At 38.4% G+C, this 26,400-nt stretch overlaps 1 protein-coding gene across 2 annotated transcripts in view; it reads right to left on the minus strand.

The window, feature by feature from the left end:
• BTBD1 (BTB domain containing 1) overlaps positions 1–20,713 on the minus strand; it is a 37,291-nt gene extending 16,578 nt beyond the window's left edge. For both annotated transcript variants that reach the window (XR_012064806.1, XM_006198405.4), the window contains exons 1-4: positions 20,179–20,713; positions 11,318–11,474; positions 8,058–8,163; positions 2,262–2,459 (exon numbers count right to left, since the gene is read on the minus strand). Coding sequence is in view for 1 of the 2 variants with exons in the window: in XM_006198405.4 (XP_006198467.3) it covers positions 2,262–2,459; positions 8,058–8,163; positions 11,318–11,474; positions 20,179–20,591 (874 nt within the window). In the remaining variant the exon portion in view is untranslated. The remainder of the gene's footprint in view (positions 1–2,261; positions 2,460–8,057; positions 8,164–11,317; positions 11,475–20,178) is intronic.
• Positions 20,714–26,400: the final 5,687 nt, after the last annotated feature.

The raw sequence follows: 26,400 nt of genomic DNA on the forward strand, positions 1-26,400 counted from the left end.
GGCAAACAACCAATTAGGACATGGAAATTAAAAAAAACAATCATTTGCAATCATATTTAAAAAATAAAATACATAAGGAATATACCTACCAAAAAAATATACAAGACCTCTACCAGAAAACTCAAAATGTTACTAAGAGAAATTTTAAAAGTCTTAAATCAATATTCATGGATTGGAAGACTCAATATTATAAAAATGTCAATTAGCTCCACCCCAGTCTATGAGACTAGATTGGGCGCAGTCAGGGTGATATGTCCACACCAGTCTATGGATCAATGCAATTCCAATAAGAATCCCATGACTTTTTTTTTTTGGTGGAAATTGATAAGCTGATTAAAACATTTATTTATATGAAAATACAAAAGACCAAGAATGGCCAAGATAAATCCAGAAGAAGAACAAAGTTAGAGGACTTTCATTACCAGATTTCAAGATTCAGTATAAAATTACAGAAAGGATAATTCCACAGAACTGGTTCAAGGATAAACAAATGTAACAGTAGATCAGAATAAATATTCCAGAAATATTCATTTATATGCAGTCAACTGATTTACAACAGAATTATTTAGCACTGCAGTGTATGGGGACAAGGATAGTTTTTAATATACAGCTATATGGAAAAAAATGAACCTTGACCTCTACCTCATACCATCCACATGTGTGAAAAAACACCACAGAAAACAAAAGCATAACTGGATTACAGACAGAAAAGTTAAATGTAAAACAACAGAATTCCCAGAAGAAAACCTAACAGAATTATCTTCACGACCTTGAGGCAGGCAAAATTTCTTAAAGACATAAAAAGCCTTCACCTTAAAGGAAAAGATTAATAAATCAATTCATTAAAATTAAGATCTTCTATTTATCAAAACACAGCATTAAGATAACAAAAAGACAATCCATAGACGGATATTAGTGATATTACACATTGCATGCATTTTTAATATATTCTGGACACAAATCTTTTGTCAGGATAAATAAATAATGTAATATTATTTATAATACATATATATATAAACGGCAAGGATGTGGGGCAACTAGAATGGGAGCTCTTAATTCTCTTACTTAGGCAGCTGAGTGAACTGTTAACAATCACTTTGGGCAACTGTGTGGTAGGATCTACCAATGCTGAACACATGTACACTCTGACTTTGCAATTCCACTCTTACCTACTCAACAGAAACGTTCACACATATACACCAAGTAACAGGTACAAGAATGGCAACAGACAGAAACAACCCAAATGTCCAACAACAGTCAAATGGATAAATAAATCATGGCACATCCATACAACAGATTATACAGCAATGAAAAAGAATGAGCTACTGCCACACACAACCACACAGATGAATCTAACAGACATGATGTTAAGAGAAAGAAGCCACACACAAAAGAATGCATGCTGTATGTATGATTTCCTTTATATTAAGTTCAAAGACAGACAAACTCATTTATAGAAACCAGAAAGTAGTCACCTTTGGGAGGGAGATTAATGACTAGGAGGGGCCGACAGAGACTTGTGGGGTACGGTAATATACTGTAAACTGACGTGTGGTTAAATAGGTGTATTCACTGTATTTGTTCTCTTTACTATGCAGATGTTATACTTTAATTTTAAAAGTTAGAAAAAGAAAAAATAAACATTGATTCTGACCAGCAAAAACAATTTGGAAGACTATTGGTACATATGTAACAAATCAGTAAGAAAAGTCTGAATATTCCAATAGAACAAAAGTCATGAATGCTAAGAAAAAAAAATACAAATGGCCAATAAACATAAAGAAATACAACTTTAAACAATTATGAGATTTTTTTTCCTTTTAAATCAATCTGGCCATGAATTAAAAGCAGATAATTCTCAGTGTTGATATGGATAGCAAGAACTGATCACAGAACTAAGAACCAGGTTTGTTTGATTTTAAATCAGATGCATCAACCCTAAGAATCAGAAAGATCTGTCAATATAACCCTGGATAAGGCACTTAACCCCTCTCAGGTTCAGTCCTTAAACTTGTGAAATATCATTTAATTTTTATATATTAATACTATATAGAGTATTTTTAAAAATATAAAATATATATTACTTTAAAATGTATAGTAATATGTAACCTATAATATTATTGTGAAGGGCTATCAGGAGAATTAAATAAAATTATACAAACGCACATACCTAAATAGCTTCTTTCCCTCTCTCTTGCACGGGGAAACTGACTGCACATTAAAATCATTTCAGATAGATTTTGGACAAGTTATTCCCTTACCTGCTGCAAACTCCTCAATGGTCATCAGTGGGAACCGGATCAAAGACAGTGCTTTCCCTAGAACTTTCTGTTTGTTTCCAAAAGTCACAGGCAATTGTTGTCTTTGACATTCTGCTTCTGCCCATCGTACAACAGCTCCAAAAAGTCGACTTTCTCTAATACTAAGAGTGTCTCTTTCTAGAACTGCACAGAGAGTGTCTACAGGTAAAATACAAAAGTAAATCAAATTAGGAACATTTTGCTCTTTAATAAAACAACACTGACAAACATGCTTGTATTAAATTTTCAAATCTCAATAAAAAATAGGTTGGGTACTTAAAGCTATAGACTCTATACATAAAAATATTTATGAATTAAAGAAATTAAACTGCAAAGTTTTCTTTAAGAATTTACTATGAGGTTAACATTCAACTTATTACTTAACCATACATGGAAGCTCGGTTACAGTATCTCCTTATATATTCATGCCATTTATCAAGCAAATCCAAATATCCAGAACAATAATAGTAAGTCAGAGAAAAAGGCTCCTAGTCAGTAATGTACAAATTCATAAAGTCTACAGACTACAATTCATTCATTCATTCAGCAAATATTTCTTATTAAGCACTCACAATGTGCCAGGCACTATTCTAGACACCGAGGATACATTATTGAACAAAAAGTTAAAAATTCTTTGCCTTTGTGGAGTATACATTCTAATGGGGGAACCAGATTAAACAAACCTAAGTAAGTTATAATACGTTAGATAATAAATGTAGGGAGAAATAGCAGAGTAAGAGGAATAAGAAGTGCAGTTTAAAACAGGATGGTCTGGACAGGCCTCATTTGAGCTAAGACATGAAGGAGGTCGAGGCAGGTGGGGTTAGTAAGTCAAACAGACACCTTGAGAGAGAGCACCCCCGGACCGGCCAGTGTGAAGGCTCTTATGAAAGCGTGCCTGGCGTACTCGAGGAACAGCCAGGAGGCCAGAGTCGTTGAAGTGGAGTGAGCAAGAGGGAAAAGTAGTAGGTGATGAGGCCCAAAGCATGGGGGGCAAGCGGGGTGCAATCATGTAGCACTCAGCAGATCATTTGGCTTTTGAGTGAAAAAGGGAAGCCCTGGAGGGTTCTGAGCTGTGACACTTTATGTTCTAAAAGAACTACACTGGCAGTGGAGTTAAGAAGAGATGGTAATGGAGGCAAGAGTGGGAACAAGATCAGCTAGGAGACTCCTGCACTGATCCAGGTCAGAGGTGATGGTGGCCTGAACTAGGAGGAAGTGGTGAAAAATGATCAGATTCAGGATATATTCTGAAAGAAGACTCAAGATTTCCTAACAGATTAGATACAGGAGGTGATGGAGAGTTTGAGTCAAGGATAATGCCCAGGTGTGTAGTCTAAGCAACGGAGGAGTGGCTGTGGCACCAACTGAGATGAGAAAGACCATGCAGAAGCAGGGTCTGGGATGGGGGGAGGGGGGTGAGAGGGGAGAGCTAACATTTAATTTTGGACATATTAAGTTTGAAAGCCTTATCTGACATCTAAGTATAAATGTCATGACCATAACTCAGGCCCTCACTCAGAATCCTTTTCCTCTTTATTAAATTAGATTAAATTAAAATAGGCTGAACTATTTTTAAGCTACAGTAGACCAGAAGCAGTAAGTAAGTTCAGTAGGGCTTTAGAGGCCAACATACTAAAATGAAATGATAAGCTGCAATCTAACAGGGACTAAGAAGAGAGGAAATTTGTGAAAAGTAAACACAAGTACTTGAAAAGCACTGCAATCGAGTCTTTTATACCAAGAGAAAGAGATTTAAAAAAAAAAAAAACAACTTCAGAGCCACCTGAGGGCTTCAGTGTACAATAACTGATACTCATAATAGCACCAATAATCACAAGAATCCTAAATTATAGTCAATATGTACTATTTAACAAGGGCAGGTAAAGTAAAATACATATTTTTAGATCAATTTCTCAAATGGCCAAAATAAATTGTTCTAGATGCATGAAAAAATTACTTACAGGGAACCTTACTTTCTAAAGAACCCCAATAAAATAGGCACTATTATGAAATATGTAACAGTTATACTTTAAGGTAAATTTAAATAAAAATGAGGATGCCATACTTAATATATGGAAGAAATCACTGCAAACATTAAAATATAATTAAATCACCAGAAATAGACATCTAAGAAAAATTTATTAAAAATAAAATTCAATTGTGCAACGATCTACACATTCATACTAGAAACAAAATATTTGTTTAATAACAAACATAGCTATCATTTTAGCAAAGATATCACAGTCCCCAGAACACAGGAGCTCAAAAATGTGTTAAAAATGAAGAGGTTAAATATTTTTTAATCAAGCATTTTTTCCTTCTCTTACAGCTGAGCAGATGAGTATAAACTAAGGTTCCAGGAAATCTTTTCAAAGGTAAATGAATGTAAGTCAATATACCTCAATACTTGTAGGATTAGGAATATGCAATGACTATATTTAATCATTCAATAGAAAAACAGACGACTTTGAAGCGGCACGTATCCACCTTGTATGCTAATAACTTCAGTAAAGATAAACATAGAAATACGTACATTATACTGCCCTTGGCACAATGTAAATTCATTTTGTTCTACCAATGTGACATTATCTTCTTCCTTTGGCAACAAAGCTACAAGAGAGAAACAGTATTTCTCTACCAGAAAAATAGCATGCACATCCCTCTGGAGCACATAGTCAAATGCCAGAGAAGCAGCAGCATCCTCAGAATCTAAAAGAGCTATTAAAAAAGCTCCTGAAGCCAGGTCCTTCTTTCTATCAGCTTCTAGACTTCACTTTCATTCTCAACTTTTAACAAGTACATTTGAGACAAACTAGACTGGTGGAAAGACATATATTTTCTATTGACAGATGTGTTATAGTAAGAAATTACAGCTGCCAGTCTCATAAAGATCATAAAACACGTAAGATGTTTCATAAACATAATACAATGCTGGATTTTGCTATAAACCACTGTGAGTCAAGTCAAATCAACAAATATTTATAGGGTTTTTATCCTGTGCAAGGTACCTACTTCAAGATTCCCAGGATCCAACAGCATGCCTAACGTAGGGGCTATTTATGAAACAACTTGAAGTGAGTCACCCAGATACAGGCAGTATTATTTCAAGTGAGAGTAGACTGAAGTACAAATGGAGCACTTGACAGCCCCTTAAAGGAAAGGAAGTTAGGATTAAGCAATGCTTCATTACCAGCGTGGGCAGTGCTTAGGGCTCTCAAACATGCAGTAATCCAACAAAAATTTAACAGCACAGGATGTGCAGATGCTGGAGAGGTACCCAATCTAGTCCCTGCCTTCAGGATAATGCAAGATGAGTATAAATCCTTCCCAAGGTAACATAAAATTAACAGGCAAACTAAGCAAGGGATGTTATTGTAACAGAGGAATATATTAAATGTCAGGGTATTAACTCTTAAAGGAGTCACTGCAGAGGTATAATTTGAGCCAAGACATTAAGAATGAGTAAGATCTAGCCAAAGTGGGAAGGAAAGGCAACATTCTAGACACAGCCAGTCGCTCTAGCTACTCAACAAGTATTAACTGAACACATACTATGTTCTAGTGTTTTCCACGCTGAAGATATGGTGGTAAACAAAACAAAATCCCTGCAGTGAGGGAATTTACCATCTAGAAGGGGAAGGTAGACAACATACATGTACATAGACAAATACCAAGATAAGAATTTCAGAGAGTGCTACATATTATGAGAAGAATAAATCAAGAGTTAATGGAACAGGGATTGTTTAGAGGAATGGGTTATCTACTATAAGTAGGTGTGAGATGGCCTGTCTCGCGACTCGTTTAACCTGAGATCTGAGTAATTAAAAGGAGATAGCCATACAAAAATTCTTGGGGAAAAGGATTCCAATCAGCGGAAATAGCAAATGCAAAGACTTAAAAAAATTGGAATAACTGTGGCCAGTATATATAGAACACAGTGAATGAGGGGGAGAATGGCTGAGGACAAGGTCATATGTAGACAGATAGGTAGTGACCATCAGCTCCTTACAAAAATTCTGTTTTCTCTTCTTTCTGGGACGTGAGTAGTCTGCATCTCCTAGCCTCCCCTGAAATTAGGTGGGATCGTGTGCCTGAATTCTGTCCAATGAAGTAAGAGCCAAAATGAGGGTGCCATTTCAAGGCCAAAGCTTTTAAGATGTGGGTGTTTTCCCTGCCCGTGCTTTTTCCCATCTGCAAGCAAGATACAGATAATAACTAGGCCATAGGGAACGGCAGACCAAAAAGGTGGAAGAGAGCTACTCACTGGCCAGGAACACTGCCTTGGACTGCTGTGTGAGTGTGAAATAAAATTCTATTGTGTTGGAGCTGGTATGCATTTTTGGGTTTATTTGTGCAAATGTGTTGAGTCTGCATTTTGGGGTCTATTTGTTACCACAGCCAAGCCTAGCCTACCCCGATTAATACAAGGCCTGATCACGTAGGATCTTCTAAGTTTTGTAAGGAGTTTGAATTTTAACTGCAGTGGGAAGCCACAAAAAAGAATGAAATATTGCCATCTGCAGCAACATGGAGGGACCTAAAGATTATCATACTAAGTGAAGTCAGACAATTATCATATGATATCACTTCAATGTGGAATCTAAAAAAATGACACAAATGAACTTATTTACAAAACAGAAACAGACTCATAGGAAACAAACTTATGGTACCAAAGGAGGAAGGTGGGGAATAAACTAGGAATTTGGGATTAACAGATACACACTGCTGTATACCTGAAACACTGTTAATCAACTATATATCAATTAAAAAAAAAGAGAACTCCTAGGTTTTTGGTTGTGTATGGTGGTGCCATTAAGGAAGAATGAAAAAAACTGGAAAGGAACAGAAAAGATTTGATGAGGATGGAGGATAATCAATGGCTCTTTTAGTTGTGTTGTTGGAAATGTCTATAAAATCTCCAAATGAAGACGTCAAGTAAATAGCTGCATATATAAATTTGGAGCCCAGAAGAAGATAAGGTTAAAGATACGTATTTTAGGCTCACCACGATGATAATACTTAAAGTCGTAGGCCTGGGTCAGCTCTCTCTGCTCTTCAGACACAACTCAAAACTCCCTAGCCTGTCATTACACGGTCCTCCACACCTGGCTTTAACCTGCCTTGTACCTCCAGTCCTCTACATACAAGGCCTGATCACACAGGATCTTCTAAGTTTTGTAAGGAGTTTGAATGTGTTTCAACTTGCCTCTAACACCCTCCCCTCTTCATCATCCAAATATTACCCATTCTTTAAGGCCTGTGTCAGAACCTCCTGTGTCAAGATTTTCCTAACACGACTCCAATTTGAGGCGCTTTCTCCACGTTTTGGTTTTCATAGTAATTATTTTTTATGTATCTAGTTCAGAAAAGGTGAAAGTCACATTTTGCCGTACGTCATCTTTTCTATTAATGTCTTAAATCTTAATTTTCACATATTTGTTCCCTGATTGTCCAATTAGATGATAGGTGCCTTAAGAAAAATCACATCTTGTATTTCTTATAGGACCCTAGTATAATGCCATGCATGTGGTGAGCATTCAGTGAGTACTTGATTTGACATCTTTTAAAAGGCAATGTGGTAGTTAAGACTTTTTAGAATATTTCAGCAAAATAAAGAAAGCAACACTCTTAAAGAGACAGACTTAAATCATCTGGAAAAAAACCGCTAACTTAAAAACAGTTTGTCCACCAACAAGGCTGACGAGTAAGGCATTACTGTACTTAAAAGAACATTTTAATTCTCAGCGAACTTACCTATATCAATATCAGTAAACCCTTCTGCACTTATTGCATCCATTGTGCTTTTGTCTATTGTGTCTAGACAAAGACTAGCAAGCTGAGGTTCATCAAATAATCGAGCCTAAACACATAAAAAGACAGTTATTTTATTTTCATAGTTATTTTACCTTCAGACTGTACATATTCAAAGCTAATACTGCAAACAGTTGTAATTGCTAATTATGTAAAAACACCTACTCAAAATACAATTATAATTCTATATATTCTTAAAACGTTTCATTCCACAATCAGAAGTAAAAGCTAACAGCACCAACGTCCTGCTGTCATATTATCAGTAACAACCCTGTTATTTTTATTTTCATACGCATATGTATGCAATGCCTAATTTCTTATACATTACTTATTTTGATCCTGAACCCTCTAGGTTAGATAAGGCAGACACGATCCCATTTTCCAGATGAGAAAACAGAGGTCAGAGAAGTGTACTAACTTGCCTAATATCATCTACCTCGTTATACTCCAAAGCTAGTACTTAAATTCAAGTCTTACAGTCTTTTCACTGAACGAAAACATCAATTGCTAAGCATACAAGTACAAACAGATCAGACTTTTTTTTCCATTTCCTGTTTTGATTTGGGGGAAGAGAATGAAGTACAAGAATTTCAGAGCATGAAAGCTCTGGGAACCCAAGCAAAAACTAGGCCTGACAACAGAAGAGCAAATAAATAAATTCACAGGATGGAATATTAAACAATAATGAGAATGAACAATCTACAACTACACACAACAATATGAATGAATCCCACAAACTTTAATGATAGGCAAAAGCAGGCACAGTATATCTGAGCAAAGAGTATATAGCTGACCCTTAAACAACTTGAGGGTTAGTCACTCAGACATGTTTCCTTTCCAGTACCTACTGCTGCTACTTAAGAGTAAACTAAATTTTCTCAAAATTTAGTTTGAGTAGGCATTACCTGATAAAACAGCACTATTTTTATGATTGTATCACTTCATAGAAAGTGTTTTTCCCTGGGTAATCTATGCTGGTACAGTATACTGGCCCTTTGTTTTTAGAGGGAGGCTGGCATAGGTCCTCTCAAGTAAATGAACATGCTCAGTTCAAATGACTCACTTGGCAGGAAGAAGTTCACATGACAATCTGTGGGCTAATTCACATGACCCCACCAACGAAAAATTTGGAGTAATGTTGAGTTCTCAGATCAACAATGCACTGAAACGTTCCTTTCTTCCCCAGTGACATCTGTTAACCCTTGCTACTCAAAGTGTGGTCCAGAAGTACCAACACCATCTGAAAGCCTGTTAGAAATGCAGATTCTCAGGACCCATCTCAGCCAACTGAACTAGAATGTGTGTTTTAATTGTCAAGGTTTAATTGATTGGTTTCTGAATTTTATGACTGAATTTTTCAAAATAAAAGTAGTTGTGATCCTCTCTACACACAATAAAACTCATTAGACAATAAAGAATCTTAATGACTATCAACTTCTTTATTAGATTTTCATCACAAATTCAAAAGAGGAAAAAATGCAGGGAGATAACACTTACTAGTTATATAATCTTGGTCAAGTTATTTTACCTTTGTGTGCTTCAATTTCCTTATCTAATAAATGGGGCTAATAAAATTTTTACCTAGACCACCTACATCTCCTAAAGTTACTGTGAATATTAAATGCAATGTGAATTAATGCATACGGAGTACTTAGAATGGTGCCTGACACACAATAATCACCTAATACATTTTGCTATTATTATCATCAGTATCACCATATCCAACTGGTTTAAGGTTGAGACCTTACTTCTACCACTTGCTGACTAATGTTATATAAGATATTTACCTCTTTAATATACATTTTGCTATTATTATCATCAGTATCACCATATCCAACCGGTTTAAGGTTGAGACCTTACTTCTACCACTTGCTGACTAATGTTATATAAGATATTTACCTCTTTAAGCTCTCATTTCATCTTTAAAATGGGAATAATAATAGTAAACAACACCATAGCGGTAATGAGGAGTAAATGTGACAATATATACAAAGGGACTAGCTTGGTGTCTGGTATACAATATATATAGACATGAAGTTCTTTGATTATGTCCAAGAGGTGACATCAGCATGTTCTTTCTCCTAGAACTATAAATACTTGATGACCGAAGATTAAAAGAAAAAAAAGGTGCCATCAGTCATTTTCGGTATAACAGAATGGATGCAGAACAGGGAAACACGAGCTCTGAGCTCCGGCCCCACTTAGCCTATTGAGACTTTGGGCAGGTAGTTAACCAGCCCAGGTTTTAGTTCTTTCATTTGGAAAAGGAAGGTTAAGCTAAGGAACACCCATGATTATTTACACTACTAATACTCAATAGTGATTATACATTATCAGCTTAGACTTTTTAGCCCTCATTTTAACTTCCTTGCCACTATAAAGACTGTATCTCCAAATAAAGTCACATTCTGAGGTACTGGGGACTAGAATTTCAACACATAAATTTTGGGGGACACAATTAAACCCCTAAAATGTGGTTACAGACTAGTTTAGGATTTTTAAAACAATCTGTAAAAGGGTATCACAACATTGTCTAAAAAGAAAAACAATAATGTATTAATATCTAAAGTATGAAGCTCAGATTATAGGCATTTAGCAAATGCTAAATAGTTTATGTTAAGAACTGGTTAATGGTTCCATATATGTGTTCAGTCTGTAAACATTCATCAGACTGTACACTTAGGATATGTGCACTTTTCTGTATGTATACTATACTCAGTGAAAACTTTTTCAAATGTCAGAGAAAGAATATTCTTAAATTCTAATTCCTCCAGAAGTGGGTCAGCAAGCCTACAGAGAAGAAAAAGTAAATCTTATAACTTGTCTGGATTTGAAATACTCAATCTTTATTTTGGATCCAACAAAAATTGAGAACAAAAATGTTCAAAAAACTTCATGCTCTCCAGGAACGACATGGAATCCTAATCTCAACCCCAATTCTAAATAGCTACGTAACTTTGAGTCATAACACCCTACTTCCATAAGGTTTCAGTTTCTTTACCTATACGATATATTAATTCTAATTTGCTTTTCTATTCTAAAATCATATGAATCTGATGTATTTTCCTGAATGATACTATAAGATTTCATATGCTTTAAAATAATGATCCAGGACTAATTCTCCAGGAAACATCAAATATTCATATATACCTTTACTCAATTTTTGAAGCTAAATAATACATACCATAGCTACATTTACTTACCTGAGTCAGTAACATAAAGGCATTATCTGCCCTGAGATGTTTAGTGAGAAATTCCACACAATGTGCTTCCAAGGCTGGGACTGCATATTTCTTAGCAGTGTAAAGAGTAGTCATAACTGTTTCTGGGCCAATTTGAACTTCATCTGAATACAGAAATCTGGGAAGCAATTGGAAATTTCAGAGATGGTCAGTAGTGTTTTAGATAAGCAATCCATCAGAGTTAAACCCCTGAGGAATATTTTAAAAGATAATGAACAAAGTGAAAGATAACCTGAAGTGTGTATCAGACTTTGCAAGACTACAGGGCATTTGCACTTACATCATCTCATTTTATTCATACTCAACCCTGAGAGGTAGGAAGTCTCTCTGTTTATAGAGGAAACTGAAGTTAAGTGAAGATCATGAGGTCTTCACATCTCTAAGCCAAATTTTTAGAGGTCTTTCAGCACTCCATAGCAGCTTAGGATGACAGCGGTTCACTGATCTCTCCTTCATCAAAGGATGTTCACTTAAGCAAATCTACAGATGGCTGAAGTTCATATCTCTAAACGTCAAAACATTCATTTATTTCCTGATAATGGTGTCTTCTTTTCCTGGGCATCTTTTAACCTTTCACTATTATCCTAGAATTAGCATCATGACCAAGGACTAGAGTACTGGGGCTTTGGAGGAATCAAACAATTTAATAGTATCTTAAATGATGCCACATTGCTATGTGCTTCTGGGTATTTAGGTCCAATTTTCTCTCAAAATACTATCAAACCAATACTGCCTCCCCTCCAGCTGGCTGCTTCTGACTGCTAGGTCACCAGATAAACCAGCTTCCTAGAAGTGCAGATACAGTGTAAGATTCTCAGAGAAGGCCCAGGCAGTTCCTGTCGAACTACACTAAAGCTGCTGCATATCCACTTTCGGCCCCCTTTCAGGCTCCTCAGAGACGCTTGTGCTTGCTGCCCCGTTCTCAGCTATACTCAGAATAGCTGAAGATGCTGGAGGAATGAGGCGTTAGGACAAGAATTTCACTTCAGCAGTACTAAAGATTTAGAACACTTATTACACTTATATCCCCAACACCCAACTCATAAAAGAAGAAGAACCCATTTAAGAAAACCCTTTAATATCTTTCAGAACACTCTATACAGTGAAATGAGTGCGGAAAGTAAATTCTATTTCATGTCCCTGCTCTCTACTTTTCAATTTCTTCTTTTATTCCTGTGGCCATAATCACTACCCAAGATGAAACCCTACCCTGTTACAACTCCTAACTTCCCACCCTAACCAAATGCTAGCAGTCCTCTAATAAATCACCATCTTTACAACTACCTCCAGTAGAGGCTATTCACTCTCATACTCTCCTGTCTCAGGTCAAAAGTGAAGGTTGCTGATTTTCAAGTTTACACTGTTTTCAAACATTTTTTTCAAAACCTCCTCAAGCCAGCCATCTGTATCACCCTCATAATACTCAATGTTATATGCCACTTGGGGATGAGTACAGAGAATTAAAAATACCACTAAAGGCACAGCCCCTTATAGTCAGGGGTAGGGGGATGAATAAAGAGAGAAAATTCACATTTGTTGAGTGTCTACCATGTGACACGCCGATTTATTTAATCCTCTCACAAGGAAGGTAGGTGCTGTTACCTGCATTTTAAAGATGGGGAAACAGAGCTGACGAAACACATGAGCTCCATAACACACCATTTCTGGGCTTCTGACTGCTTCCAGAGCTAGACTATGGGGCCAGCCAGGTGACGGCTGTTTTAATTTGCATGGACTCAGGAAGAGATGACTTGAGTCTGAGCCTGTTTCATCACTTGCTAGCTATGTGATTTTTAGACAACTATTATCATTGTGTTCCTCTCTGAAAAGAGATATGAATAACAGTATCTACCTCATAACACTCTGGTGAGGATTAATATCAATCAAAATACATAAAGTGTTTTAAATAATGCCTGACAAATACTTAGCCTCAGTAAATGTTAGCTATTTATTTTTACATTGCTTCATTTTTTATCTCTGCTATTTTCCTCTGCATTTCAGATTTCCTTGCCACTGTCTTCTAGCCCTTCTGTTTTTCTCCCTAGCAATCACATGTTTAAATTTCTAAGAATTCTCGTTTCTTTCTTGAGTGTTCCTTTTTTTCCTTCCACACCATCATGTCTCAGTTTTGTGGATGCAAAAATGTTCCCAAGTCTCCAAGTTTCAAAAGTTCCTTTCTGTTCCTTGAATTACCTAGTTCCTTGAGGATCAGCTGTTCTTGGTCTTTGTTATTCATATCCAGATTTTCCTTTTATGTCAAAAGATTAATGATTATCTCCAGTTCAGTATTCTGGTAGCTGGTACTGTTTTCTTTGCTGTTGTGTAAGGAGGTCTATTTTCCAGCTAAAACCTTCTCCAAAATGGAAAGATTGGCTGGGAGCTGTGCATGTGGAAGGGAAGTTGACTGGCACCTTACATGAGAGTAGGAAAGCAGCCCTGAGGTTAGAACCCCCCCCACACACCCCAATGCTATTACCCTGGAGTCCCTAAGCCAAGCCAGCATCCTAGTTCTCCCCAAGTGGTTGGTCCAGTTTATTTTAAGAGGAGCCTGCCAGTTGTCACCAGGACTTAGCATACAAGAGCTGGTTGAAGGGATGGTCTATAAGCAGGCCTGAAATTAACGCCCATATTTTAGCCCTAACTTCTCATTTTCACCCTCCTCTCTGCCAACTCTCAACCTAGAACTGTGCTGGGGTTCAGCCAGGAAAGAGAGCTCCTGCCTCCACTGTAGTTCTTCATGCTCAGATTCTGGGTTCCAGACTCATCCACTCCATTTCCACCAACACACTCCCAAACTGCTCTGTCCCTTTTCTACATTGGCGTCCAACCCCTCCCCTTTTTCCTCTTCACTCTAATGGACTTATTCTTTTTTATTTCTTTATAGTCACTTTAAACTGAGGGGGGGGGGGAAGCTAACTCTAACTTAGTTCCCTTCTTAAATAGAAACCTATGAAGTTTTTGTTTTAAGGGCAAGACAGGAAGAAGCCTTTACCTCTGTCAATTTTTTTTTCAGGCAAAATTTACTAAAGTTATAAAATACAGAGCAGAAATGTGGGGCCTGTATTACCACTTGCCTTTGTGTTTGAGTAGATTCAAACTTAATGAAACCAGTTCCACAAAGTTGAAGTACATAGTTTTGTAAGAATCTATAAACTTGGGGATATGGGAGATCTGGAAAAGATTCCTAGAAGAATTTCTACTTGAGATCTAAAAGATGAAAAGAGGGTGGGAAGAACATTCCATGAACAAAATAATTGTGTTGGGACCACAACCCTATTCAAATTGCTTTTTTTCAATTATACTTCGGTAATTCATCTTTGTCTTGTAGCAAGGAATATTTTTCAGAAACATCCATATTTGCATGTAAAGTTGTAGACTGAGGATACCATTCATCTAGTAACACCTTCGTTATGAGGGGACTACATCAGGAATTTTTTAAAATTGATCTTATCAGATACAGTTGTGTATCTTCTAAGAGGTTGGTTTGTTTTTAATCTAACAAACACTGTAAATTTTTATACTGAGTAGCCAGGCATTAGTGGCAAAAATGATCAAAATTAACTTTGCAGAGCACCTACAGCATGCATTTTTGTATTAGCTTCATCTTAGCTCTGTTTTATTTCTTACCCTTGTGTTTCTTGTAAGAGTCTTTCTGGAGCAATGCAAGTTATAAATAAATACTAGACTATAAACAACAAGAAAGGGAACTCTGTGTTTCTTGCATTTTTTCCTACATCCTTCCTGCCGCGCTAGGCACGGTATGGGCACCCGGCTAAGCTTACTGAATAGGTGTTAGCTGACTAGACAGTTCAGCACAGGTTGCCATCTAACACTGATAGGGAAACTGTTTTCGTTTCTATTAAGAAAAAGGCTACTTAAAAGTCCAACAATCATCTTGGTTCATATATTATTTGCATGCTTTCTCTACGTTATATTTAATTACTAAAATTGCTATAATAAAAAAACTGTATAAGCCAATGTTTACAAAACACAATTAAAAATTAAACATAACATTACCACAATACTTTGTATTTTAAAGTGAACATTCAGCTCTGATGCACTACCTCTAAGGATAAGAGCAGACAGAAATAATTACAGGTCATCACACTATTTGTTTTATCCCCAAAGATTAGTGGCTTTCCAAAAGATAAAACTTAGGTTACACTTAATTTAATTTAAAAAATTAAAAGACTGAGGTGAAAATGTCATTTTAAATTAGAAAACCACAAGGTCACGTACAAGGAATTGATCAGTACTTGACTGATTCACTCATTTTACTGAAAAACATTTATTGAGGGACTATATAATAATAGACACTGAGATAGGTCCTTGAAATATAAACATGGGTAAGACAGCTCTGCCCATAAAAAGCTTATAGTTTGGTAATAATTAAAAAGTAATGTCATAATTATAACAGATCTATACGTTAGGCACAGTTTGATAACTAATCTCTAAAGATGGCCCAAACAAGTCATGCCTTCTATTATCTGTGCCCTTATACAGATTTGTCCCATAATGAATTTAGGCTGGTCCTGTTTAACTCCCTTTAACCAACAGAATGTGGCAGAAGTGGCACTAGTCAGTCTGGGGCCTTAAATTTGAGGATGGCTGGAAGCTCCTGCTTTTGTGCTTTCAGAAGTCCTAAGCTGCTGCTATAAAAAGTCAACCTACCTTGCTGAACAGCGGCAGAAGCCCTGCAGAGACAGAAACGGGCTCAGCCATCCTAGAATCCAAATCAAATCCCCACATGACTCCAGCCACAACAGCTATCAGTCTAAGACTACATGGGAGACCTGAAGACTATGCTACAAGAACCTCCCATACAACTGTGAAAGATAATGAAACCATGCTTAAGCCGCTAAGCGTTGGGCGTGGTGTGTTCTACTGTAATAGATAGGAAACTTGCTATAAGAGATTAGACAGATTTACAGGCAGAGTGTAAATCTGCTGGGGGTGGAATTAGTGGTGTTTTATAGACGAGATAAGGCCTGAAGTATATCTGAAGGGTAGTAAATAAGTATGGAAATCTAGGCGGAAAGACTAAGTACAAAGGCAAAGAGGCTTTAGAAGGCAGCCATTAAAATAAGAAAAAGGCCATTGTTAGAAGTGGGGCATTGAGTAAATGGAGAGGAAGGGGAATAGACATCAAATTATAAAGGTCTTGTGTACATCTGCTAAAATGTTTAAACTGCATCCTACAGACAAAAAGAAGTCATTAAAAGATTCAGAGGAATTGTGATAATATCTGGATATTAGAGAGATAACTTTGTTAACTGTGTGAATAATGGTGAGAGCTTAGGCAATGGTCTGTTCGAAGCAACGCCAAAAAAAAAAAAATTAAGAGAAGTGAGTAGAACCTTCCAGATTGGTCCAAACACGATGAGAAACAGGTGTAGCAGACTAGAACCAAACTACAGGTGGGTCAATCCCCAACAGACCCACAGAACAACAATATTCAAAGGAAGAATAAATGATTATTTTTTAAACCCCTGAGTTTTGAGGTGCTTTATAGCATTACTGTGGCAAAAACTGACTGATACAGGGCATAAGAAGTGTGCCTGCCTCAAAGACTTCTGAAACATTGAGTGACTTCACACAAGGTGCTTAGGAATGGTAGATGGCATATGGCAAGCACTAATTAAGTGTCAGATATTTTTATTGTTGACATGTCCATCTGCATGGGTACTAGACATTCATTTGTGAATGTCCAGCTGGAAACTGGGTTCAGGCTAGTAGAAGTTTGGCAATATGGCTGTGGGAGTATGTAGTGCCATGGGTTAATGGGAGAAAGGAGGGCAACTGAAGATAAACCCTTGAGGAACAGTTACCCCGTGTCTCCTTCCAGCCACCACTCCATTTCTCTGTTCCTCTTTGCAACACAACTCCTTCAGGGGATCATTTATGCCAGCTGTCTCCAACTCCTCACCTCGTGTTTTCTCCCCAATCTACTCAAATCCTTTTGTTGAAATCACTCTTGCGACGGTTATCAGTAGCCTCCATTTTGTTAAAACCAATAATCCATTCGGTGGCCTCATTTTATTCAACTTTCAGCTGCATTTAACAGAGTGAACAACTCCCTCTTTATCTGAACACTTTCCTTAACTTAACTTTCAGGATGACATGCTCCTTGCTGTCCCACTGACAGCTGTCTCAGTCTCATTTTATGCTCCTCCTCCTCTGCTACATCTCTACATGTTGGAGGATCCCAACGTCCTTCCACGGGCTCTGCGGCCCTGCATGATCCAGTCCAGCCTATCTTTGTGAGCTCATCTTCCACCACTTTCCCCCTTATTCTAACTGCTCAAATCACACTGGTTTACTCTTGCAGTTCCTCCCACAGGAGAAATTTAGGGCCTTAATCATATTTTTCCTTCCCTCATGGCTTGATCTATTCCTTAAAACATTTATCAGTACTTGATGCTGTATCTTTGTTTCTCCTTACTTGATTGTAAGCTCCATGAGGGCAGGGACCTTCTCTTGTTCCTGGTGTATTCAACATCTAAAACAGTGACTGGTAAAAGGGAGGCAGTATTTCTCAAATGAACAACTGAAGGACATTACTTAAAGGTCTGGCAGATTAAATCAAAAGCCTTTAAATAATGTTAACCAGTTCAAGTTGAAAAGATAATAAAAATATGTACAAGCTAACCTGCTTTTCCACCTCAGCAAGTGCTATGAGACACCTTTTTGTCACACAGTAACAGACACAGCATCTGTGTTGCTATATTAAGCACAGCATCTGTGTTTCACAGCCGCCAATAACCTGAGTTTAAAAAATTGGTACAGATACCACTTTCAGAATAGAACAATGACTAGAAACTGAAGGACAAATGCCATGACTACACTGAAAAATGCAAAACTTTAAAGGACTCAAAAATAATTCACTTATTTTCTATTGATGGGAAAGGTTTGACTGATTAACAGCTTCAGGGAAAATATGAAGTCAGCGTTTTCCCTCTACAATCTCAGTATTTTTTAAAGGAAAAAGCTACCCAACAATAGTTCTAGATCAGTGGCTCTCAAACTTAGCTAGTATCAGTATTTAGGGAGAGTAAATACACTCTCAAGGTCTCACCTCGAAACATTACAATATTTTAAGAAGGGAGGAAGAGATCTATGAATTTAACAGTACTCCAAGTGATTGCCATGCAGGTGGACCAACAGGTCATTTTAAAGTTCTTCCAGTTTAGAAAATGTAAATGAGCTATAAATGATCCTCCTGGTCAACTTCAAATCAAAACCAAAATGACCTAGAGCCTAACTTTTGAGCTGCTTTTTCCCCTTGAACTAAATTACAAAAAAATATGAGAAACAAAGAGAAAAGAAAAAAGTCAGTATCATATTACCATTCCAACATCTGGTTAGTATTTTTGTATGTTTCCTTCTATCCTTACCTCTAGGTATTTTTGCTGTTTCTTTTCCCAGTGTTTAATCCTAGCAGTTTCAATTGTTACTTATTAAACACATTTTCCACATGAATGTTATTACTCAGCCTTCATAAATATACTTAGTAGCTGCAGTTCATTCCATCAAATAGGCCTGTCATTGTTTATCTAACCATTCTCTTTGCTTGACTACTTTCTCACTATTATAAATAATCCTGCCTTAAATATTTTTGTGTGGAACATCGTTTCAGTGCTTGAATACTCCCTACCCGCGGGGAAAACCGTCTACAGTGCCAAAGTGTTCTACCACCACCTCTGTCAGAGAGGGCTCCTAAGATGTTAGCTAAAAAAAAATTGGAGGGTTTGATAGAAGAGGAAAAGTACTTCACTTTAACTTGCACTTCTTTAATTACTAATGAGGTTAAACAGTCATTCTTAATTATCTTAATTAGTTTTTTATTTCCCTAAATTATCTATTCTGTTCTTCAATCTATTTATTAAATGGATCTTAGTATTTCTTTTATACTTGTGCTAACTTTGTATTCCTATTGACCTTCCTGTTTGAGCTGTGAGCCTTTGTGGAGTATTTATCGGTTCCACTGACCTGTTTTTGTCCCAGTACCACCCAAGACTGCTATTTTAATGACACATTCTACTCAGGCAGCTAAACCTATCTTGATATAATGAAACACACATTATCTCCGGTATGAGTTGGCACTGTTACCTCGTCAAGTTAACTTGACTTCTTTGGGCCTCAGTCCAATTTGTAAAATTGTAGAAAACGATTCCTTCCTAAATGGACTTCTGCGAATAAAAGCTAGTAATGCCAAACTATTAGCTCCCTTCCATTAAACAAAATTAATCAGAGTCAATCTTCTATCCCCAGGTAATCAAAAAGCAAACTCTAATACCGATGGGGAGATTCGTTTTTAAGCAATCGTGCGACCTTGTCTTCAGAAACGCAAGGTAGGGAAAGCCAAACTTACTTGTTGGATTTTGACAACTAACACTAAAGAAGAAGGCGTCAGAATTTAAAAGAAAAAAAGAGGGGGAGGGGTGTCATCGGTCCTACAAGACTTTCCAACTATCCCTCTCCGCCAACAAAGACATAAAACGTTGCAAATGGGCAACTGGGACAACCTGACCCATACTCTTTCCTCACCACTTCTCTAATTCCCAAGCCTGGGCGGCAACCCGCTCCTGGAACGTGAAAGTGCCTCTCAACCGCAAAACGCACGCTAAGAGGACGGGGACACTAACATTTACGCGAACCACCGGCGGACAGCCATCCCGGCTGACAGATTCCGATTTCGACCTTTCGACCTTCGCGAGCATCACTGGCTCGGGAGGAAACTGAGGCCCAGGGAGGGTACGGAGAGCCTCGCCCAAGGTCAGCGGGGAGTTGGGGCAGGCCGGGCTCGGAAGCCCGCCGCTCACCTCAGCAGCGCCAGGAAGGCGGCGGGCTCCACGTCGGGCAGCTCGATCTCGGCCGACGTGGTGGCCATACCGCCGTTGAACATGGCGTCGAAGACGGCGCTGCCGGCCGCCAGCACGAAGCGGTGGGCCGGGATGCGCTGCGGACCCCCGGCGGCGGCGGCGCCGGCGCCGCGGCCCTTGCCCAGCACGAAGCGCACATCGCTCAGCAGCTCCGAGTTGAAGAGGAAGGCGAAGCGCTCCTTCAGCGACGCCTTGGTCGCCTGCCAGTTGTAGAGCGGCTCGCGCTGCAGGGGGAGCAGAGGCCCCAGGGAGGAGGGCGGCGGCGGTGGCGGCGGCGGCGGTCCCGTGGCGCCCGGCTCCGCCTCAGAACCGGGGACCTGCTCGCCCGTAGCGGCTGGCCCGAGCGAGGCCATCGTGTAGCGGCGCGGCTCCGCAGGCTAGGGAGAGGGCTCCGGCCGCCCAGCCGCCATCGCCGAGGCCGCCCCCCGAGGCCTCCCTACCTTCCGGGAAAGGCGCTTCCGGAGGCCGCGCGCCTCCGCCGGCCCCGCCCGGAGCTGCCTGGCGCGCGTCCCCGGACGGCCGGGAGGCGGAGGCGCGCGCGGCCGCCGGCGCTGGACCTGGAGGGGACTGTGCGCTCGGAGGGGACAGTGCTCGGTGGGGTCCGGGCAACCCTGGGCGCGCTGAGCGCATGTGAGCCCCCAGCTCCCGGAAGTGGGGCTTCTGCGGGCTGGTTGGGGCCCGGCCCAGGCCGCCGGCGCCTCCGCAGACCTGAGGGCGCTTGAAGCTCCTGCCTTTCCTTCCCTCAGACCCTCCATGTGCATGTAGGGCAGGTACCCAGGCTCTCCTTCAAGGAGTTTCACGCCTGGAAGTGGAGGGGGCCGGAGGGCATGATCAAGGAACGCTGTGGGAGGAGACGACGTGATTCCGCATACCCCTGTCCCCAACTAATGTCCAAGTCACCGCTCCAGATGGCCCTCCCCCCCACCAAGGGGTAATCCCGGGAGCAGAGCTTGGAACCCCTCTATGTCTAACAGCCAGTGTTCTGTAAAGAAGGGCTTTTCCTTTTCCTCCTTCCTCTTCTATCTCTGTTTTTGGTATCAGAATGGACTCATGGATTGTTTTTTTTAATGTGTTTTGACCTATTACCAAAAGTTGACCATATTTTAAATCTAAAAAGACCCCTCAAATGTACCAAAGCGAAAATAGTGAAAATAGTACATACCACATTATCTGGTACAGGATAATAAAGTCATAATTGAATAGCAAAAAAATAGAAGACATTGCATTATCAAAACCTGTGAAATGCAGTCAAAGCTGAGCTCAAGGCTAAAACATAGCCAAAACCGCTTCTTTATTTGACTGAAAAACTATAAAAATAAGTGAGGTAGAGGATTCTGGAAAGCTGGCAGAGTAAGATGCCCCAGGAATCTGTCTCCCCACATGTACAATTGCACTAGCAGAATCTGATATAACTATTTTGGAATTCTGGAATCTGTTGAGGGCTGGTAACTTCTAGAGGGAGACTTGGACAGTAAATTGCTGTTAATTTTGGTCAATTTCAGCTCTTTGCACAGTAACAGCTACCCATCCTCCACCCCTAGCTACATGGCAGTACACATGTTATTGGAGCAGCTTGCACACAGCTTGTAGGAGCCAGGGCAGGCAAAAAGGTACCTATCCTACAACAGAGGTTGGAGTTCAAGCTCCAGACAAGATGGGGGAGTTTAGTCATTACAAGGGACTTTTGATTGAGATACCAGAAGGAGATGCCCTAGAAGCAAGTTTTATACCCTAGTGGTAAGAGAAAAATTAACTAGCTTAAAACTAGTCTTTGACAGTTTCAAGGTAATCTCTACAAGTTGCCATAAGGAGACACAATCCTTTTTGAAGAAAGACACATCAACCAGAGTCTCAACATTTCTTCTTCAACAATGTTGGGGAAAAAAATAATGAGTCATGCTGAAAAGGAGACACAGAGAAGGAGAAAGAATAGACAATGCAATCAGTTCTATGGAAGATTTAGATACTGGAAAAATCTGACAAGGACTTTAAAATAACTATATGATTAATATGATGAGGAAAAGAGAAGAAAGATGGAGAATTTCACCAGAGAGCTAGAATCCGTGAAAAGGGGTCAGATGGAGATTCTTGACCTGAAAAGTATTGTAAGAAATTAATACCTAAATGACTTGTGTTTAATAGCAAATTAGACACAGCAGAATGGATGATTAGTATAACTAGAAGACAAGTCAGTGGAAGATGTCCAAATTGAAACATAGAAAAAAAAAACCCAGAAAATGCCGAAAAGAATATGTCTTTTAATCATATGAGACAGAATGAAAAGGACTGACATATGTATAGCAGAGCACTAGAAGGGGAGCAGAGAATGAGGCAGAACCAGAAGAAATACTGACTGGAAATTTCTCAGAGCAAGTGTCCCAAGAAAACCAGGTGGAGCTGCATAACTTTTTTGGACCTAGACTCATAAGTTATGCAAGGTCATATCCACTGCATTCTTCTGGTTACAAATGAGTCACTATGACCAGTCCAGATTCAGAGCTGGGTAGGGGAGGGGAGATACATAGACCCCACCTCTTGATGAAGTAATATCAAAGAATTCATGGATATGTTTTAAAACCTCCACCCTACTAAAACTAAACACACCTATATCCTATGACCTAGTCATTCCACTCCTGGGTATATATATCCAACAGAAACTAGTACTTATGCCCACCAAAAGAAGTACATGAATGTGCATAGCAGCTTTATTCATAATAAATGACCAAATGATTATCAATAGTAGAATGGATAAGTGGTGGTATTTTCATACAATGGATGAAAAGGAACAAACCCAATATTGAAATAATATGAATTAATTTCATAAACATGTTGCTTCCATTTATATCATATAATTTCATTTATATCAAACTTCACAATAGGCAAAACTATAATATACGGTGCTATCGGTCAGAACAGCAGTTACATTTTGCGGGGCTGTTGACTAAGAGGGTGCATGAGGGAACTTTCTGGGATAACAGAAATGTTCTGTGTCTAATGGTAGTTATATGGGTGTTGTTCTAGTTATTTATTACTGTGTAACAAACCAGCCCAAAACTTAGTGGCTTAAAACAATCTGTTTTTCTTACGAATCTGCAGTGGGGACAGGGCTCGGTGGGGAAAGCTCATGTCTCTCCACCCAGAGTCATCTGGGTTGGCTTGACTGAGGGCTAGAAGATCCACCTCCAAGAGGGCTTATTCACATGGCTGGCAAGTTGATGCTGGCTGCTGGCTGGGAGCTCCGTCAGAGTTGAGGGCCAGGGACCTTGGCTTCTCCCCACATGAACCTCTCCATGTGACTGGGCTTCCTCATAACATGGTGGCTCCAAGGGCAAGTGGCCTAAGAGAGACAGGAAGAGGCTCGATCTCCTTTTATGACCTAGGTTTGACCGTCACACAGCATAGTGCCTCCACACTTAATTTGTTGAGGTGGTCACAAAGCCCTGCCCAGGTGTAAAAGGAGGGGACATAGACGCTGCACTTGATGGGGGAGTGGCAAGTCACACTGTGAGAAAGCCACGGGGGACTGGAAACATTAAGCCATCTTTAGAATATACAATTGACCACAGGAGTTTACATATGTAAAAACTTCCTAGCTTTATGCTTGAGATTTGTGTCCTTTACCATTTGTAAGTTATACCTCAACAGAAAAGTAAATAAAATGTGAAAAGCTTGTAAAAGAATATATAAACTTCACTTTTAAATTTATCCTGTATACTTGAGAACATTATTTATCTTTCCATCCATATAAACATGTATACCCCTAATACAACTTTTTAAAATAAAAATGGTATCATACTACACATATTATTCTGAAACTTACTTTTTGTTACTTAATACATTGTGGAAATCCTTCCATGCCAGCAGTTTGGGAGCGGAATGCTTTCAAATGTTCAAAGAATAGATACTAAATAAATGAGAGCTTAGCCAGACTTCCAAATTCGTATTATGAAGTTAACTCTGAAGTTAACTCTGATATTAAATCCTGATCAAGAGAAATCATATAAAGGAAACTATTAGCCAATCTCATATATGAATATAATATGAAAATCTCAAAGTAACAGCAAATCAAATTTAGTACTAATTAAAAGCATAATCAACCACAAGGAAGTAAATTCATTCAAGTAGAAATTCAAAGGTAGTTCAATATAAAGAAAAGGTACTAGCATTTATCCCCTCAGATATGCATAATAAGAAAAGTTATATCATAGAATCAGGAATGGACCCCAGTTTTATGGGTCTGAAGCTTATACAATTGTGTGTGCATGTGTAGGGGGGTACTTCTAGAGAAAGAATGCAAATTAGATAGAAAATTGGGGTATATAGATCTTCATAGCAAATCTTTGAAACTTTTCTACATGTTTGAAATTATTAGAAAAGTTAGAAGAGTATAATGAGAAAAAATCATAAGCAATCACATATTTTTGAAAAGCTGACAAATATCACAAACAGTATAAACCCAGAAAGTAGCCTGAAAAACGTCTATAATACTTTTCCCCTGAAGTTTGTCTTCATACTTTTTGTCTCTTGACATGAAAATGATTTTGGAACATCATTTTCTAGAGAAAGATCAGAAAAATTATATTTTTCCTCTAGTAGGATCAAAAATTTTGTTGTTGGCTATTATTGGCTGTTTAGAGAAGTTTCTGCATTTTTAGAACTTGTTACTGATAATATGCACATTTAAAGCATTATCGTGAATCCTGGGAACACTTCTTTGACATTTCTCTTCTGTACGAGCTATAGCAGACATTTACGATACTGCTAGAGGTTTGTGTCCAACAAACACAGGAATTCTGATAAATTCTGTCTTGTGTGATTCTTGTTACAAAAGGGTATGATTGTCTATTATTGTAATCAATGAAACATCAAGAATATTCCTAACAAGAGAGGACTTCTTTCTTGATCAGGTGTTAATAAAAACCAAATCCTCCACTTACAGTTTTATATTTTGATTGATTGGAAAGTTTTCCCACAGACTAGCCTCTGTTGTTATTTATTTTTTAAACTTGTTTGCCTCCACTGCCCATATACCTCTGGGGCTGGGTCCCAGAGGATCCATTTATATGGTAATAAGGTTCCTGCCTATACCTTTGTGTCATGATACTGGATAAGTTGGCAACAGGCAGTAGAAGTATCCCTGGAAGCTCTTCCTATAGTGAGCATCTAGCAAAAGTGACTGATAACCACATAAAGATATCCTGCTAAACCTAACTAAACGTATCCCAGACTCAGCTTCTCCTTAATGCCAGAGGCCATTCCAGTGCCCCCCAGTGACACAGGGAAATTGTGATGGAAGATTTATTAGACCTATCAGCCTTAACCAACAGTCATTAAAATATCTTACTTTGCAAATTTTACATAAATATAACATTGTGTGAAGATATTGCTAGGGCCCCTCCTAGACTCTTGGATGAGGTTTGTGAAAGTGAAGGGCCCTGAAACTTAAGCTTCATTAGTTTCATGATAAATCTTCCTCTGCACAGAGCTGATGTGAGGCTTAACTGCATTAAATCATGGGATGTATTTAGAACAGCCTGAGTAAATGCTCAATAAATACAATTTATTATACAGCACTGATACAGAAATAGATAAATACAGCAGAGTAGCGAGTCCAGAAAGAGATTCAATTATATATAATATATATATACACATACATATATTTGTTTATTGGAGATAGATTATATTTCACTCTTTATTCCAAAATATATACCTCAAAGCGTAAATCTATATAATAAAGAAGAAGACAGTGATAACAAAGAAGAAAAGAAGAAGAACAACAATGGTAACAACAAGACAAAAGAACCAAAATAAAGTGCAAGTGAAATGATCTGGTTTATTTTAAACATAACACCAAAGACTAAATCCATAAAATAAAAATACTGGCAGATTTGACTACATAAAAACGTTAAACTTCTGTCCATCTATGAATAAAGTATATTAATATTAAAAGTAAAGATACAAACTAGGAGAAAATATTTGTGTAATTTATGACAAAAGGATCATATCATTAATATAGAAAGAGCCCTTATAAACCAATAAGATGAATACCCACTCATCCCCTTTTTTAAATGGACAAAGGACATGAACAGGGAATGCAAAAAAATATAACCTTTCTGAAGAGTGACTCAGAAATACATGTTCTACAGTTTAAAATTTATGTAT

This window comes from Vicugna pacos, chromosome 27, assembly GCF_048564905.1.
Source record: "Vicugna pacos chromosome 27, VicPac4, whole genome shotgun sequence".
NCBI lineage: Eukaryota > Metazoa > Chordata > Mammalia > Artiodactyla > Camelidae > Vicugna > Vicugna pacos.